This window comes from Cyprinus carpio, chromosome B5, assembly GCF_018340385.1.
Source record: "Cyprinus carpio isolate SPL01 chromosome B5, ASM1834038v1, whole genome shotgun sequence".
In the NCBI taxonomy this organism is placed as follows: Eukaryota; Metazoa; Chordata; class Actinopteri; order Cypriniformes; family Cyprinidae; genus Cyprinus; species Cyprinus carpio.
The window spans coordinates 33,048,427-33,066,912 of record NC_056601.1 but is presented as its reverse complement, the minus strand read 5'-3'; the positions used below and the strand labels follow the sequence as shown (position 1 = coordinate 33,066,912).

Below are 18,486 nucleotides of genomic sequence, written 5' to 3'. Positions count from 1 at the left end.
TAGCTTTACACATGGTGTGCTGCACATGTACAGTAGATCTGTTTCAGAGTCAATATGAATATTATAAATTTGTATGAATATTATGTACTATATTTACACTATGCAGAAAAACAAAATAATACTGACAGTAATAAAAAATATATATATGACTAGCATACATTAAAATTGGTATTATGTATTTACATTATGCACCAAATACAATTTTGCCTACATTTCAGGAGGTTATCATGATAGACAGATAGTCCTCCTGTAAAAAAAAAAAAAAAAAAAAAAAAGCTCAGGGATTCAAAAGCCCAGTGCACGCTCACATTATGACGTAATCCAGTGAAAGAGCACGCGCGCTTCTCAACAATGTCGACCACCAAAACACAGCAGCCGCGCCGCGCGCCTCCGTCCAGCACAACCCGAGCACAACCGAGCAAATGAAAGCGAAATCTCATCGCTGAGCGGTAAGTCAGCGCGTCCGTCTCATAATGCACTCTTTGATTCTTATTTTGTCGCATTCATGTTTATTGTCAGGATCACCATATCCCTTTAATGCATGTAAAAGAGGCGTGGCGGTACAGAACGCACGCAACAACCATCCGAAAGATGATGCATTTGCTTAGCAACAGAGGAAAATATGAGATGTGCGATTGTCAGCTGACTGTATGATGTATATCGACGGACAGCATGGTCGACAAAAGTGCTTTGAGATATGCATAAAGGGTTCTAGAGCGTGTTTGTGTGAACGTGTACACCACTGTACAGTATTATACATCGTTTGTGTGGATGTCTGTATGCAAACGCACACATACAAGCAAAACTGAAACAGAAACAAAGAGAGGACGGTTTCATATTATGTGGCCTGCTGTGCCTGAGTGAGTCTGTCAATTGTATAAATGCACAAATAATAATGCTATTTATTGTTCATAATATGCTTACAAACAGTTCTAAATATGTTTCTAAAAATGTAACAAACCACACAAAATGTTTTAGGTGCAAATCTACATTTTGTATGTCAGTGATTATTTAATTTAGTTCTTTAAAGTAAATTATTTGCTAAATAGCAAGGTAAACAATTACTTGCAATGCAAAATAAACCCCAGTCAGATCATCAGGATCCTAATTTAAAACTGAGGGTTTTGCATCACCCTGAATGAGTTTATTTCATGATAATGTCTGTCCGACTTTGTGTTATCTCACTGATTCGCCAAATAATTAAATACATTCACATGAAATATTGATTTGAAATGTTGAATTATGATTGCAGAGTATGGAAGCCTGTTTCTGCCACAGGTAAAAAAAAAAAAAAAAAAAAAAGTATATATCTTGCAAGAAATATCTCACAAAATTGTCAGGACTGTGAGATATAAACTCCGAACTGAGAGGAATAAACTTAAAATTTTGAGGAAAAAAAAGTCAAAATTGTGAGATAAACTTAGAATTCCAAACCTAAAATAGTGAGACAAAACTAAGAATTGTGAAATAAAAAGTCACTTTTTTATTTATTTTTTTTTTTTAATGAGAAAAACTTAGGAAAATTCAGAATTTTATGTTTATGTCTTGCAATTTTTACTTTTTTTCTGGAGATTGAATTTTGAGATGAAATTCACAATTTTATTTTGTGGCAGAAACAAGCTTCCATAGCAGTGATACAATTATACAGTTTAAATATATTTGACTGAAGGTTTTGGATCACCCTTGAAGGGTTTATTTTATAATATTGTCTGCCTGACTTTACATTATCTTACTGATTCACCAAATAAATAAATATATTGACATGACATTTTGGCCACGGAATAATTGTAATTGCAACTTTGTATTTTTCACAATTCTGAATTTATAGAAAAAGTCAGAATTGCAAGATATAAACTTGCATTTTCAAGAAAAAGTCAGAACTAGAAGATATGAACTCAGAATTGCAAAATATAAACTCGCAATACTGAGAAAGTCAGAACTGTGTAAACTCAGAACTGTGAGCTACAAACTTGCAATTGTGACAAAAAAATGCAAAATTGTCAGAGAAAAGTTTTTATTTTTATTCTATGACGGAAGCAATAAAGAAAAACAGAATTGCGAGATGTAAACTCAGATTTCAGAGGAAAAAAGTCAGAATTGCGATATATAAACCGGTATAAACTTTTTTTTTTTTCATAATTCAATGGCAGAAACAAGCTTCCAAAGCAGAGTGATACAGTTTAACCCGATCTCATGAAAGTGCATATAAATAGTACGGCAAACAAAAACGAAAGCTCGTGGTATTGATACGCAAAAATGGACTTTGGCGTGCATATGCTAAGCGATGGGTAGGTTTAGGATTGTGGGGTAGATGCGTATCATATGTACGCAAAACCTGTGTATCATATGCACGCCAACAAATTTTGTATCATATGCATGCGACAACTGTGTATAATATGCTCACATGCGTATCATATGCACGCCATTTTTGCAAATCAATACCACAAGTTTTCATTTTTATTTGGCATACTATTTATATGCATTTTCATGAGACTGGGCTCTACAATCATACAGTTTATTATGATTATACAAATTAGACCACAGAATGCCTTGATTGACCAATCAGAATCAAGAATTCCAGAGAGCTGTGTAATAATCTTTATTCTTAATGGAAAGTCCCTGTTGTTAGCTGTTTCATAGGAGTTTTCTGCCACTGTGTATTCTCTTGTTTAGATCAGGAAGGTTTAGAGGAGGACATGGCTGCTCAAGAACCCTCCCCCCCGTCCTCCATGGAGAACAATAAGCCAGGGTTCCCAAAGAAGATTTTGGCCAACAAACTTGAAGACAAACATTTATGCAACTGCTGTCAGAACATTTTGAGAAGACCGTTCCAAGCGCAGTGCGGCCATCGCTTTTGTTTTTACTGCTTCAACCGGACTGTTGGGTAATTCAGTCTGCTGATTGAAAACAGATGCCGATAAAATGCATTTCTGATGCGATGACTTTAAAACATTAAATCAAAGATCATAAGAGCAAATGACATGAAATTGACATGAAATTTAATTAATCACAAAAATACTTTTTGAGAACACTACTATTAAAAAGTTTGGGGTTTGTAGGAATTTTTTCTTCTGCTCACTAAGGCAGCATTTTTTTTTCTTTTTTCAGAATTACAGTAAGACAGTAAAAATGTGAAATATTATAACAATTTAAAATAACTACTTTCTATGTGAATAGATTTTAAAATGTAATTTATTCTTGTGATCAAAGCTGAATTTACATCATCACAGTGTCACAGGATCCTTCAGAAATCATTATATGCTGATTTGCTGCTCAAAAAACACTTCTGATTGTTATTATCAATGTTGAAAATGTTTTGCTGCTTAATTTTTTTTGTGGAAACGTGATGCACTTTCTTCAGGATTCTTTGAGGAATAGAAAAGAATATAAATAGAAATTCTTCAAAAGAACAGCATTTATTTGAATTATCCTAAGTATCAATTATCAAGGACTTTGTTGTCACTTTTACCAACTTAATGCATTATGTGTCTAATATATGTATATATCAAAATAGTACATGTGTGTCGCATTGTCATTTTAGATCTGGACCGCAGAAATGTAATGCCTGTATCAAGGAGGACATCTTCGAAGAGCCCACGTCGATCCTCGTACAAGGATGCGTAAGTGCACATGCAAATATCCAGACTTGTGAGCGTTTTTAAAGCCAAAGCTTTTATTGTAGACCATGCACATTCTCTGTGTTTTCTTGCAGGCGTTTCCCGACAATGCTGCCAGAAGAGAAGTTGAAAATCTTCCAGCTGTGTGCTTCAACGAAGGCTGTTCCTGGAAAGGCAGTATTAAAGATTATGAGGTAACAACGTGCATATGTGCATAAATATCTAGTGTAAATGGACAGCTTCTCATTGTTCAGTGGATAACTTGTGTTATATCACAGTTTTTGTTTTTGTGTTTTGTTTTTTTTGTAGTTGAGCCATGAGGGGAAGTGTGAGTTCATGATTCTGCCGTGTCCCTTGTGCAAAGAGCTCATTAGACTGAACGAACAGGAGCGTCATAATGAACGCGAGTGTCCTGAGAGAACGCTCAACTGCAAGTACTGCAAAGAGCCATTTCACTTCAGAAACATCAAGGTACGTGAGTGCTCTGAGAAAAGATCGGAAGATAAAAAAAAAGCTCTTTATGTCATAAAATATTGTTTTTTCATAGGCCCATGATGAGATCTGTCCTAAATATCCTATGATTTGTGAAGGATGTGCGAAGAAGAAAATCCCCAGAGAAAAGGTGTGGTCATCAAAAACATGTCGCTCAGTAACACTGAGTTAAGAAAACAGAACAAGCAACATGTATGGATTTTTTTTTGTTCTTATTTTTTTATTTTGTTGACATCAATTTATTTATGAAGTTAGTTACTCCATGCAGATATCATGTGGTTGGCTGCGACCTGTCAGTAAGTACAGTTTTCATATCTAGTTTACAAAATTTGAAAACAATTTTACAAAAAAAAACGCAATCAGTTGAAGTCTCAATGTACAACATAATGTACATACACCACAGGGTTGTTATTGTTAAAACTAAATGCTAAATACTAGTTTAACTAATAAATAAAAATGAATGATAAAAACATTGTAGACCTTAAAAAACACAAATAAAAATGATAAAAGCAACAAAATTACAAAATATTAACTAAAATTAAAGTGAAAGAAAATAATAAAGAATGCAATATACAATGTTCAGAAAATAGAAATGGAATAGCAAACAAATAAAATGTAATTTTTTTTAAATAAATGTTTAACTGAAATAAAGTAAAATAAAATGTAGATGAAAAACAAACTTAAAAAAACTTAATGACTTCGCAACAAACTGAAATAAAATAACTTTAAAGCACTACAAATTTCTAAAACTAAAATAAATAGGAATGAAAACGAAATAGAAATATTAAAAAATAATGAATATTTTAATATTAATTTAATAAAAATTACAAAAACACAACAAACTTAAGCATAAATAATAAAACGAAAATAAATGCTAATTCAAAATATTGATAAATGCTTAATGTAATAATAATAATATTAATAATAATTTATTTCTTGCATATACAAATATAAAACTAGAAGGTGAAGAACTACAAATAAATAAAAACTATTAAAATGTTTGTAAATGGAAATAAAGTAAATTAATGGTTAGGGTTAGGTACTAAAATTACTAAAACTGAACTAAAAATAAATTTAAACTAAATAGAAAAATTTAAAAATAAATAAATAAAAATGACAAAACCACATAACACGATGACTAAAACTTAGTCAGTTAGTTAGACAAAAACTAAACATTTAAAATTAAGAGTTAATTAATAATTACCTGTGCAGAACTCAACTCACAATGCAGTTGCACTACGCAAACATTCACATTCAGCTCTGTAGCATAAATCAGGTGGGACGAGTTACACGCTGAAGTTTAATCCAGCTGGTTTCTCTTTGAGGTGGAGAAGGAGAAGATCCACGATCACGAGCGCGCCTGTGCTCACGAACATCTCAACCTGCTGTTGCACTACATCATGGGTATGAAGGTCAGTCTGGAGGGCCTGCAGCCCCAAAGCCTGGAGCTGGCCGGTCACAAAGCACACGAGCTTCACCAGGCGCTCCGAGACCTGGAGACCAGAGTCAGTCAGCTGAGCGCCATCCCCGGCCCGACCGGACCTCCCGTGCAGGGGGTCCCCTCCTCTTCATCCTCATCCTCCTCCGCCGCTCCTCCGCCTCCTACCACGCTGCCCACCTCCTTCACTCCTCTGCCCAGCTCGGTGGGCGCAGCGCTGGAGCTCCAGCTGCACAGCGAGAAGACCAAGGTGGCGGATCTGGGCCGTCGCTGCCAGGAGCTGGAGGTGAAGGCCGGGACGTTTGAAGACGTGGTCTGCGTGCTAAACCGAGAAGTGGAGCGCTTCGCAACCACCATGGAGGCCAGCAACCGCCAACACAGACTCGATCAGGACAAAATCGAGGCTCTTAGCAACAAGGTAACCCTGTTAACACTGATATAGAAAATAATAATCAGAAAAATCAAATGTTTTGAAATGGAACAGTTTATTGAAGATGTAGGTTGCATATGTGTTTATGTTGTGTATACATCAGGCTCTTATGTCTCATATAGTATTATAAAGTGAGAATATGGAAGAAAAACAGCTCAATTTTATTCAGAGGCCAAAACTGAGCAAAATATGCAAATTGATGTAGATGCTGATATTTATATGGCCAAAAATAAAAATTTGATTCTGATAGCTTGTAATGTAAATCAATGAGACTTGTATAACACTATAGAAGATACTTAGACAAAATGAATATAAAAATCAGATAATATGTCTCAGTAAGATGATATTTAATGTGTAGTTTTGTGTGTATTATATAGCTCTATAATTTCAAAACATATAACGCAATGCAAATACAATGATGATTCCTTACAAGACTGATGGCCATATTTGATATTCACATTTTAATATGAAGTGATTATTTATTATTGTGAATAATTTTTTGGGGGGTATTAACTACTACTTCTAAAAATAACAACAATTACTTAGAAGCCTTTTTAGATGATATATACAAATAGAAATGTATTTTTCGTGAATAAATTTTAATTTAAATATATGCTAATATTGCATTTTTTATTTTCAATATATATATAAAAATAAACTATGTATGCGTCTATGTATGTTATGTATGTATGCAAAAATATAAATGAAACTAAGAGAATACATAATAATAATAATAATAATAAGGAAGTTTTAAAAATACAAAAAGGGTAATTTTAAGTGAATATATGATTTTTTAATGAATAAATATCAGTTGTCACACTACAGTATATCTCCCATTAATATGACTTATTAAAATTATGTTTATAAGTTTTATGATCAAAGCTCTGTAGTTTAAATCATATAATGCAACCCAATACAATGATGATTGAGAGATGAACAAAAAACCTTCCTCAAAAGCCAGATGATCTTATTTGATACTCGCATTTGAACATGATTTTTCAAAAAAATATATATAGATGATAAAGTGTTCATCTTGAAATATTTCTAATATAAGTTCTATTCTTATCGTTTACTCTATAAAAAAATCAGTATTTCACAGCAAAAAAAGATAAGTGAAGCACAAGCTGAAAGTGAACATTTGTACAATTACATAAAATGCTTTTTGCTTGCTATGAAATATTAACTATCTGTCAAACGACAGAAGGCATGTAGTAGAGGCTTTTCAGAAAAGTTCAGATGTTGTAGATATTGTTGTGTGTATTGAATATAATTCAGTAGGCTTTAAAGGGTAATATAGTCTCAGAATAAATCTTTAGCTCGGTGAGCACATCTTTCTTTGCCACGTGAGACTCATTTATGCTCTAAATCTAATCAAACGGCCTCACCACGTCTGTGTTTCTCCATCATGTCTCTGTGTGTCTCATGTAGGTCCGTCAGCTGGAGCGGCAGGTGGGTGTTAAAGACCTGACTGTGGCTGAGATGGAGGGCAGATTGCGGGAGATGTCTGCCACCACGTTTGACGGCGTCTTCATCTGGCGGATATCAGATTTCACTAAAAAGAGACAAGATGCCATTGCTGGACGGGCGCCTGCCATGTTTTCACCCGGTAAAAACAACCACATTAGTCAGAATCGACACAGTAATTCTTTTTGATTTGTCAGTTATATATTTGGACCAACATGCTCTTTGGTTTTGTTTAGCATTTTACACAAGCAAGTATGGCTATAAGATGTGCCTGCGGATTTACCTGAACGGGGACGGGACGGGTCGCGGAACGCATCTCTCGCTGTTTTTTGTGGTGATGAGAGGAACGAGTGATGCACTGCTCAAATGGCCCTTCAATCAGAAGGTACATCATTGTTTTTTTACACTGCTTGTCTTCAGACTAATGCTAATTGTGACCCTGAACCACAAAACCAGTCATAAGAGTCAATAAATGCGCTTTCCATTGATGTGTGGTTTGTTAGAATAGGACAATATTTGGCCGAGCGACAACTATTGAAGGTGCAAAAAAATCTAAATATTGAGAAAATCGGTTTTAAAGTTGTCCAAAATGAAGTTCTTAGCAATGCATGTTATTAATCAAAAGTTATGTCTTGATACATTTACGGAAGGAAATGTACAAAATATCTTCATGGAACATCTTTACTTAATATCCTAATGATTTTTGTCATAAAAGAAAAATCATAAATTTTTACCCATATTTTTGGCTACTTTAGTATTTTGTGTTTTAGAATCCATTTTAGTATTTTTGGCTATTGCTACAAATATAACTGTGCTACTGCTTTTGTGGTCCAGGTTCATAATTGTGTTAAAGCTGGAATTAGGAGTATTCGTTTTTACAGTATTTTTATCAATAGTAAAACTCTTGATAAAAATCAACTATATTGTTACTTTTCATGAAAGGTCATTTAAATTCTATGGAAGCCCATTTCTGCCACTAAATAAAAAATAAAACAAGGTAACTGTGACTTTTTCTCTTGGAATTGTGAGAAAAAAAAGTAATAATTGGGAGATATGAACTTGCAATTGTGAGAAAAGGTAACTGTGACTTTTTCTCTTGGAATTGTGAGAAAAAAAAGTAATAATTGGGAGATATGAACTTGCTATTCAAAACTTCCATTCAAATATGCAACTTAGTAATTTATTTGTGTGTGTGTGTGTGGGTGTGTGTGTGTGCAATTCTCTATTTATATACTCATATAATTGCATAGTATGTTATATCGGGGATAAAAAAAAATATCGCCGTAATCTATTCTGACTTTATAACTTGACTTTTTGACTTATATAACTCGCAATTGCGTGTGTGTATGCCTACTTAGATAAATTCAGACAAGAATTACACAAATATGTCTGCATTTGCAATTCGTGTGTGGTGCAGAAGCAAAAAGTCAGGAATTGTGACTGATCGCGCAGTTACCTTCATTTTTTATTTTTGTTTACTCTTTCAGTGGCAGATTCATACAGACATTACTTTAAACTTAATAAATTATATATTCATTTGACTTCTAGGTTTTTTGTGAAGCGGCAAAAATTAAAAACACAACAATAGATTAATTTTCTTGTTTTTAATATTAAAAATTGTGACAGAAACAGTCGACTCTTTCTTTTGTAAATATAAATGAACTTTGTTTTTATATTCCATTAGTGTATAGGCCTATATCATGTTTGCCACCGTTATGTTAGGTAACTCTTTTTCTTGTTTTTATAGCCAAACACATGTGTTGCGTTGAAACACAGGATTATACATTTATTGTGAATTATTAAGTTCCGTGTCACACCTCAACATTTTTATACCCGAAAAAAAAACAATTAATAGTAGCACAGACATTCGGTGTAAACGATCGCGTGCACTTGTAACCAACCGCTCCTGAACTGGGAGGACCATGAACGCTGGAATCCGTTAACATGGGGTAAAAAAAAAAAATGCAACGCATACGCACTGCAGACGGAGTATGGGGAAAATGAAACGAACCATTAGTTTACTGTATCACAGCCTACACCTATCCTGCGGAAGTTCAACATGCATCGCATTGTTTATGCTTTAATGTTTGTGAGCTGAAGTCAGTTACTTTCTTCCAGGTGACGCTGATGCTGCTGGACCAGAGTAACAGAGAGCACATCATCGACGCGTTCCGTCCCGACATCACTTCCTCCTCATTCCAGAGGCCTGTAAGCGATATGAACATCGCCAGCGGCTGCCCGCTCTTCTGCCCGCTGTCCAAGCTGGAGGGCAAGAACTCATACATACGTGACGACACCATCTTCATCAAAGCCATCGTGGACCTCACTGGCCTTTAGGTGTTCTACTTTAATACGACATGGTGACGCGGGATCTGCTTCACCACAGCAGGAGATTTGTTCCACGACGTCTGTTTTGACACGTTTCCCTGCATGTGCTAATCCGTCACAAATGTTGCACTGATGCACAGTTCCAGAAAGGCTCGGTTGAGCTCTATAATAGGAAAAAAGGGTCGTGAAACACTGGAATTGAACGTGAAGTCCGGTCCAGTTACATAGTGTAGATCAAAATGCAAAATTGAAAGGAATAGTGTAGCCAAACATGAACATTTCCTGAAAATTTGACTCACCCTCAGGCCACCCGAGATGTAGACGAGTTTGTGTCTTTATTAGGACAGATTTGGAGAAATGTAGCATCCCATCACTTGCTCACCAACGGATCCTCTGCAGTGAATGGGTGCCGTCAGAATGAGAGCTGATAAAAACATCACAATAATCCACACCTCTCCAGTCCAGCAGTTGACCTGTGAAGACAAATTGCATGAAAGAAACAAATCCATCATCAAGGCATTTTTAACTGCACACAAGGCCTCTATCCACAATATTGCTTTCTCCAGTGAAAAGTCTTCTCGACTGAATCAGGAGAGAAATATGCACAGATCAAACACAAGCTAAAACAGTCCTATTATGTGGGTGGATTTTGATGTGAAAGGACAACGGGATGGACTTCTTCACTGGAGGCAGCATTATTATGAATTATGAACTCGTATCTTGGCCAAAAGCAATTGCGGTTTGAAGTTAAAACATCTTGATGGATTTGTTTTTACAAACACACAGCTTTTGGCTTCTCAAGATGTTAGCTGATGGACTGGAGTGGTGTGGATAACTTGTGATGTTTTTATCAGCTGTTTGGACTCTCATTCTGACGGCACCCATTCACTGCAGAGGATCCATTGGTGAAAAACCGATATGATGCTAACTTCTCCAAATCTGTTGCAATGAAGAAACAAACTCATCTACATCTCGGATGCCCTGAGAGGGAGTACATTTTCAGCAAATTATTATTTTAGTTTGAACTACTCCTTTAAGCTCTTCAGCAGAACATAGGCTTTTTTGCATTTACTGTACTAATTACTGTAGGTGGAAAATGGATTTAAAATGCGTTAATATTATCAGTAGCTAAATGCATCCTTTAATCAGACAATTTAATAAACAAACACGCCGTTTAAAATTTTTATAAATTGCAATTTGCATGTCAAAGACCATTGCTAAGTGGATAAATTGTGCTCCTGTAGTGTTAAACTGTTTTTTTTTGTTAAGGGTCAAGGGGGTTTTAGTTGTCCCACAGTGAGTGTAGTGAGGGTCATGATGGTGGATTTCCTTTAATCTGTGTTTGGATACATCTGTGGAAGATAGTTTGAAGTTTAAGGGTAAAAATGGTATAAATCTTACCGTAGGTGTCCTGGGCAGGAGTCGTGTGCACATGAATATTCAAGTTATTACGTTGCATTTTGTATATTTATAAGAAACAACGACAAGTCTTGTTATTACTTTTGTAAATAAGAATATTTCTACAGTTTCCGAGCTTGAGTTTGTAGTGCTTGCCGGCTTCATTGAGTGCGAGTTTGTATTTTATTCCTTTTAGATTCTTCTCACTGCCAAACGAGGTACGAGGCAGTTTGTGTATTTTCTAGGCTAAATTGAGATGTTTACACAGGACCAAGCATTTAACAACATTTGCTATACAATTGTCTTTTATATTTGGCATTGGGGGGTGTAACTAGTTAACCAGAATCCACTGATTTTAAACCAGTTATGACAACTATTGAAACTTCTCTGTGCATGGGAGGCCTCAATCTGCAAATGCACATGATATTTATTATCACACACAGTTTACTCATCCAGTGAGTGACGACACCACTGCTGACATACTTTAGAGATGGATTAAATAAATATTAAACATAATGATTATTATTTTATATGATACACTGCTTCTATTCTTAAAAAAGAAAGCAGATATCGATATATTCATACTATATAAGCGATCGATATGTATCTTTATATATAACCATAAACTCTTTATACAGTAAATGTATATACAGTTTACATCTATTTTATTATATTTAATGCATATTATTTATATAGCTGTACATGTGCAGTCATGGTGGTTTAAAACTAATTTTAACTTCTTCTTAGTAAATTGTCAGAAATACAGAATAATTTGTACATGCGATGCCTTGCGATAACCTAAATCCGATTACTTGATAGGAGAAATAGTTCATCTCAAAGCTGAGAATCTATAAACTGCAATACTAATGAGGCGTTTATTAAAAGGGGCGAAATAAATGCTACCAGACATAAAAAAAAAAAAAGATATGTTATACTGTGTTTCTGTGACATTATTTGTGCCAAATATGCATAGTGAAGTGCTGTTAGAGTTATTAGATAATGATCTGTCCTTTAATGAAAACTGATTGAATGTACGTCAAACTCAACATGTGCAATTTTATAAAAACAAAAATTTAATTTCACTTTATTATTTTTCTCTTTAGATTGAGATTTGTGCCAGGTGAAATTTCCAGCTAATTTTTTCAAGCATATTACACTGCAAATTATAAACTTACAGATTTGTAAAATTCATAACAATGGACTGTTCATTCAAAGCATTTTATTACTTTTAATGAATAATTATATTCTGCCTAACAAAAGTTACTAAATGTTGTATGTACCAAAAAATAAGCTACAATAATTAATGCCAAACTTTCATTTCATGTACATTTTTTCCTGTACCTTTATCTCTTTTAATTTTATCCAAGTATGTTTCTATGTAACATGCAAAAGTGGTCAAAAAACATAAAAAAAAAAAAACCTTTCACAAACCTAGTTCATGGCTACTGTTGATGTTTTACAATCTCATGGTCATGGTCTGCTCAGTCACTTGGTTTTATGAAGACTACAATTACACTGTCACAAACAAATGCATGTTGTTATTATGCATAATTAACATTGCTGGCTGTTTTAGAAGAAATATATATATTATATATTTGTATTATCTATTATGTAATATTTTATTCTTAATTGTTAAAATCACATTTCTCTGTGAAAATTACCATTTATTGATCTGTTTATTTGTTTTTTCTGGATAGGTAAAGAGAAATTGACAACACATAAAAATCAACAAACATTAAAAATGACATTTTTATTTCCTATTTTGTTGAAGATCAATTTTAGACACATTCCAGGAGAAGAGATCAAGTTTAAGCAACGTTTTTTTAGGGATTATAGTAACTGAGAACTCTATGGGGGAAAGGAAAACATTGTAAAAATAAATTTTAAAACAAATGATCAATAATACATAATACAATCCTTTCAGAAAACAATCACATTAAAGTTTGCTTCTTTAATTTTGAAAACTGACAAAATGAACACATTTATTTGCACCATCCTGGCTACTGTATGTCAGACCTGAGCGTGGTAATGATTCAGTTGAGGAAATGACATCACTGCCATCTTCTGAACAAGAACTGTATAAGATCACTGAATATTTCCTTTAATCATTATTGAAAATGGAGGTTTGATATAGGAAGATCTGGTACCATGATTTAAATATCACATTTCACATGCCTGTTTTTACCAAGTTTATGGAAAACCCTCCACCAATCACGGCCGTTTATAACATATTCTGTCTCTAATGAAACAGTATTCTGTGGCGTTCTCTGGTCCAATAATGTTGACATGGAAGATAAGAGTTCAAATGGCTAGAAATGTTTCACTCAGGAGATCTAATCGTATCTGTGACGAGAGATGTGTGGGATTTTGGAGAGAAGAGAAAGAGGGACTATGATCTTTTCCGTCTGCCTTCCAAGTTTCTGAAATTGACTGGCCGGATCTTCATCTCCGCAAATGGAATCGAATGCTCGTGGCCTTTCCAGTGGAACCAATTGATGCCCTGTGAATTGAAATAGTTTCATTTAATTTAAATATGTTACAGAGCATTTCACTGTTGTATATAAAGGGGTGTAAAGTACTTCACTCAAATATTATTTGGGGGAATCTGTAGCATTATTGAACCTGAAGACTTGGACTACATTTTTTGGATTATATTTCCAAGGGTTAAAAATACTATGTTTCTACCGTGTTTATTAATTTTAGTTAATGGTAATTTCAAAATGTACTAGTAAATTATTCATTTTCATTTGTTACATTTTTAGAAATTTTATGTGCTCCTGTCATTTTTATAATTTTTTCTTTATTTTAAAAATTAGTATTTTTTTTTTTTCTTTTTATTTGTTTTTTTTTCATTTTTTTTTTTTATTTTATTTTAGTTTATTTAATTTTGTTCAGTAATTTTAGTTTAAAAAACTTAAGCAAAATGAAAATTACAAACTGAAACAAGTAAGTTTTTCATCTAATAATTACATATCTTAGTTCAATTAACAAAAATGTTTAATAGTTTTACATTCAGAAGGAACTAACCTCAGAACTAACAATGAAAAATACCTTTTGTCAATCTTATGGTGTATTCACACCAAACTGAAATTTAATTATTTACTTATATTGGTTAAATTTGCGGAGCAGAAAATTTAGCCTTAGCGTTACAATCATCAAGCCAATCAGGCGAATCATTGGCAATGTTGAATGTGGAGGAGCGGGCTGTTTGCGGGCACTCGGAAATCTATGATACAACTTCACAGAGTTGTGTGTGCCTCTGTATGGTCTGCGTTTGGATTTCCGGCATTTTTGGGACTTCCACAACAGGTAAAAAAGCAGCGATCGTATTTATCCTCACCATGGTTATACTTGCGGGATGTTTTTCGCCTCACTCTCGCGAATAAAAACATAACGGGAGTGACACAAAAAACATCCCGTGAGTAATCTAGAGCGAGGGTATATTCACTTCGTGTTTGGTGTGAACACACCATTAGTCAATGTTTATTTCAAATTTCTAATGCATTATTAAAACCAAAAGTTGTATTTGTTCATATTATTTAATGGAGCTGAACTATTAATAAACAGTTGTATGTTTTTTAACACAATAAATAACTACTGTTAATTAATAAATACCATGACAAATGTGCTGTTAGTTAATGCGTTAACTGATATGAACTAATGGGTCCTTATTGTAAAGTATGTATATTTTGTCTGTTTTACTAAGGTAAGTCATCTTTACTGAGATCATGTTTCCATTGTTTAACTTTCATTTAAAACAACCAGTGAAATTAATTTTGATGTAAAATGTAACTGGTTAAAACAGCTGTTTACTTTGATATGCGAGTGGAGAATATGACTTACCTTGCTGTGACTGCTGTCTCCATATTTCCCCATCAGGTTCACTCGATGGCAGTTTTTATACCAGAACGCTCCCTTGTAAGACAGGGCACAGTTGGTGACCGCAATGTCATTGTCATTGTCATAGGTGGAGAAGGGCCTGTTCTGATGATACGACAAGGAATCACCTAAAAAGAGACAATATTATAAGCTAAATAAAACTTTTACCATCATTGTGCATGAAATATTAGAAATCATTTAAGAATGATGCATTATGTAGTATGCATCTTTTCTAGAGTTAAATGATCTTACGATCTTCGTATTTGCATGAGATACTCTTAAAAAGAAAGTTTTTTTTTTTTTGGGATTGATGGTTCCATGAAGAACCTTTAACATCCATTGAACTTCTCCATTGGTTCTTTGTAGCGGGAGAAAAAAGTTTTTTAGATTGTTAAAATGTTCATCACATCACGTCTTTTTGGAACCAAAAATGGTTCTTCTATGACATCACTGCGAAAACCTCTTTATTTCTAAGAGTGTAATATGTAAGACAATGGATAAAAGTGTATAGCAGATGCATAATGTACTGAATATGTAACTCACCTGCGGTACCACTGTATGCACCAATCTGGATCTTGTAGCGGGAACGAGGATCTGCGATGTAAAATTTATCGTAGACAGCAAACACACTCTCCTGTCCATCACGCAGGTCCACGCGCAACTCATACTGACCGGCTGAGGTGATTTTGTGAAGATTTGAAAGTCCTGAAAGACAAATGAGTGACATCTCTGTCAGTAAACCCAGTAGATTTTAGTGTTATACTGACTTTGGCCTGTTAAAATCGAGTCGCACCGAGCCAGAACTCATCGTTCGTGTCACCGAATCCTGCAGAGTAGTTCCTCCAGTTCCTGTAGAAATCCACCTTGCCGCTCTGACGCCGTAGGAACACCTGTAGAGTCAAACACAATCGTTGAAGCGGGTCAGTTTTGCACCCCATGTGGCCAAATGTAACTTTACTTTCACTTTCTACTTATAACTTTGTTTTCTGCATACTGAGATAGCCTTCAAATTGAGAAGTTTTGTTAAAATGCTGTGAAGGTAGGGTTTGCACCAGCTGATTGTAAGTTTTATTTAGTTCTAAACTTGCATGTTGTGAGGCAGAACACATTCTAGTAAGCTTTGCTTAAGCTGTTTCATGAAGTAATGTGTTAATATCTCAGTACAGGGGAAAAAATATGACATTTACCCTCAATGATCCAATAGCAAGTAGCCTTCAAATAGCAGAAGTTATGTTAAAATGCTGTAAAATATTCATGGTTACCCTTGATTGCTTTTTTGTCGTTGATGATTTATTATATAATGGTGTAAATATTATTGGTAAAAATTAATTTTAAATTGATATTCATGAATAATATAAAAATGTAAATAAAATTCAGAAACAAATTTGAAATTCATGTTTTGTTTTTATTATCAAAGATGCTTTTACATTTCACGAGTTCCTGAGGGTTATTATCATTCTCTGAAAGCATCAAAAATGGGAAAAAAAATATCAGGATAACTGAAAAAAAAAAAAAAAAATAAAAATTGTGAGATTTGTGGTTTAATTTGTTTATTTTAATTGTTTGTTTGTATTTTTTTTTTTATTTTTTTTTTTTGTTTATTTTTTTATTTTTTTTTTTTGTTGGTGAAAATATTTTTGGTACATCCTGGTAAAAATATTCTTGGTAAAAAGATACAACTTAATACATTAAAAAAATAATTTAAAAATGTAAATAAAATTCAGCATCATTACTCCAAATTTGAAATGTCACATCCAGTTATCACATGATCATTGTCATGCTAATAACTATTTATTATATTGCTGGAAAACTTCAAATATTTGATGAATAAAAGTTAAAAATGCAATCAAAATAAAAAAAAATATATATTTTACATTAAATATTGTTGTTGTTTTTTTTTTTTAATAAATGATTAATCCATGCTGAATAAAAGTATTGATTTATTAGCTAAAAACTGGTACCAAAAAAAATTAATTACTTCAAATAACCATACTGTAACTGAAATAAAAAAAATATAAAAATCTAAAAACATACAGTAAGAATTTTTATATATATTCATATACATATATCCTATATATAGTATATATGGTATATATGAAAACCATATTAAGCAGGTATATAGAATATACCAAAGGCTCCATGTCCTATGCTTCCATGCTTAATCAGCTTTGTCATCACAGATAAAAAAAAAGAAAATAATAAAAAATATATCCAATATTACATTCTCTCTCTGTATTTTTGATCAAATAAAAGCAGGGTCAAAAAGAGCAGGTGAAGTCTTTCAAAAAGGACTGAAGTTGCCACCTAAAATGTAGATAATATCAGTCAATTCCTGCTGGTATTAATGGTCAGATGCTAAAAAAAGTCCATAAAACATGCTCTTTGTTAGAGAGGTAAACGAGTGTGAAGTTTTTAGAAATCTGCCAGGTAAAGTTAACCATATTTAGTAGTGTGTAAGTTGGAACTCAGTGTGTCTTTACGTCAGAAGTAGCCAGTGTAAACCGTTCATCTGGACTCACCATCCAGCCACCGCCGTCAGTGCTCATGTCACAGTAAACCTGGACCGTGTAAATGGTGTACAGCCCGGAGGACGTCTCTCCATTCAGCAGAGCTTCTGAGCAGTCCTTGGCGTTCCTGTAGCGCATTCCAGCTGTACACAATATGAGGAAGAAAACAATCAGACACAAACATAGATCACAAGAACAGTGAGTGCATTTTCTCACAGTCAACAAGTGGATGTATTTTAATATAACTTTATGCGTAAAAATGACATTTGACTGCACAATAAAACAGTAACCTTAATTCAGGGTTCTTACAGAAACTGCAAAATTAAAATGTGAAAATATATATATTAAACTAATGATGAGACAATAATAATTGGTTCAAATAAAATATCAAAACCAAATAATCACATGGTTTTATTGAACAACACTGTTAGAAAACATAATGTACTGTAATATGCCTATATATAATATGAACATAACCAACTTAAGTACATTAAGTATTATAACAAATACCTGCAGAGGGCGCCAATGGCCTGGTGATTTTTTTTTACTTTACAGCGTGATTCAACGACGTTTAAATCCATTTTCATTTTAATATTTGGACACAAGCAAACTCAGAGTGAGGGTTCAACTTTTTACTGATATCGCGATTTTGATATTTGGATGGTGATGCTTTTCAACCTCGAGTAATATCGTGAGATCTCGTGCCAGAAAAGGCTAGATGCGCTGCATCATCGATATTTTGCAAGAATATTCTGTAATTTTTTAAACTGAAAACTAAAATTAACACTAATTTCATATATACTGCCTTTTAAACATTCAAATACTTTTCAAGTACCTTTTCATAAATATAGCTGTTTTCATGTACTTCAAGCACTTTAAGCACTTTGTACGAACCCAGTTAATTATTGCAGGGCCATTATTGTTAACTAAAAC

General features: G+C 33.7%; 2 protein-coding genes across 5 annotated transcripts in view; one reads left to right on the top strand and one right to left on the bottom strand.

The window, feature by feature from the left end:
- The first annotated feature begins 305 nt into the window (after window positions 1-305).
- On the top strand, window positions 306-10,633 carry LOC109066138 (TNF receptor-associated factor 2-like). Its single transcript, XM_042723211.1, has 11 exons — window positions 306-449; window positions 2,674-2,884; window positions 3,542-3,620; window positions 3,713-3,811; window positions 3,927-4,088; window positions 4,165-4,266; window positions 4,361-4,405; window positions 5,435-5,965; window positions 7,406-7,583; window positions 7,678-7,826; window positions 9,560-10,633. Exons 2-11 carry the CDS (start codon window positions 2,697-2,699, stop codon window positions 9,776-9,778), a joined length of 1,752 nt encoding a protein of 583 aa, XP_042579145.1. The 5' UTR covers window positions 306-449; window positions 2,674-2,696; the 3' UTR covers window positions 9,779-10,633.
- Window positions 10,634-12,898: 2,265 nt separating this feature from the next.
- Window positions 12,899-18,486, bottom strand: part of tnca (tenascin Ca) — a 60,358-nt gene continuing 54,770 nt past the window's right edge. For all 4 annotated transcript variants that reach the window (XM_042723210.1, XM_042723207.1, XM_042723208.1 and 1 more), the window contains 5 exons: window positions 17,566-17,696; window positions 15,840-15,936; window positions 15,590-15,751; window positions 15,011-15,174; window positions 12,899-13,667 (listed from right to left, as the gene is read on the bottom strand). In XM_042723210.1, coding sequence (XP_042579144.1) covers window positions 13,557-13,667; window positions 15,011-15,174; window positions 15,590-15,751; window positions 15,840-15,936; window positions 17,566-17,696 — 665 coding nt within the window. In that variant the 3' untranslated portion in view covers window positions 12,899-13,556. The remainder of the gene's footprint in view (window positions 13,668-15,010; window positions 15,175-15,589; window positions 15,752-15,839; window positions 15,937-17,565; window positions 17,697-18,486) is intronic.

Bases quoted from the DNA above. Each gene is read 5' to 3' on its own strand.
- LOC109066138 (XM_042723211.1), top strand. From the start codon at position 2,697: ATGGCTGCTCAAGAACCCTCCCCCCCGTCCTCCATGGAGAACAATAAG. The intron at 4,267-4,360 runs GTAACACTGAGT...TTATTTATGAAG, and splicing joins CATCAAAAACATGTCGCTCA to TTAGTTACTCCATGCAGATA. The intron at 4,406-5,434 runs GTAAGTACAGTT...TTTCTCTTTGAG, and splicing joins TGGTTGGCTGCGACCTGTCA to GTGGAGAAGGAGAAGATCCA.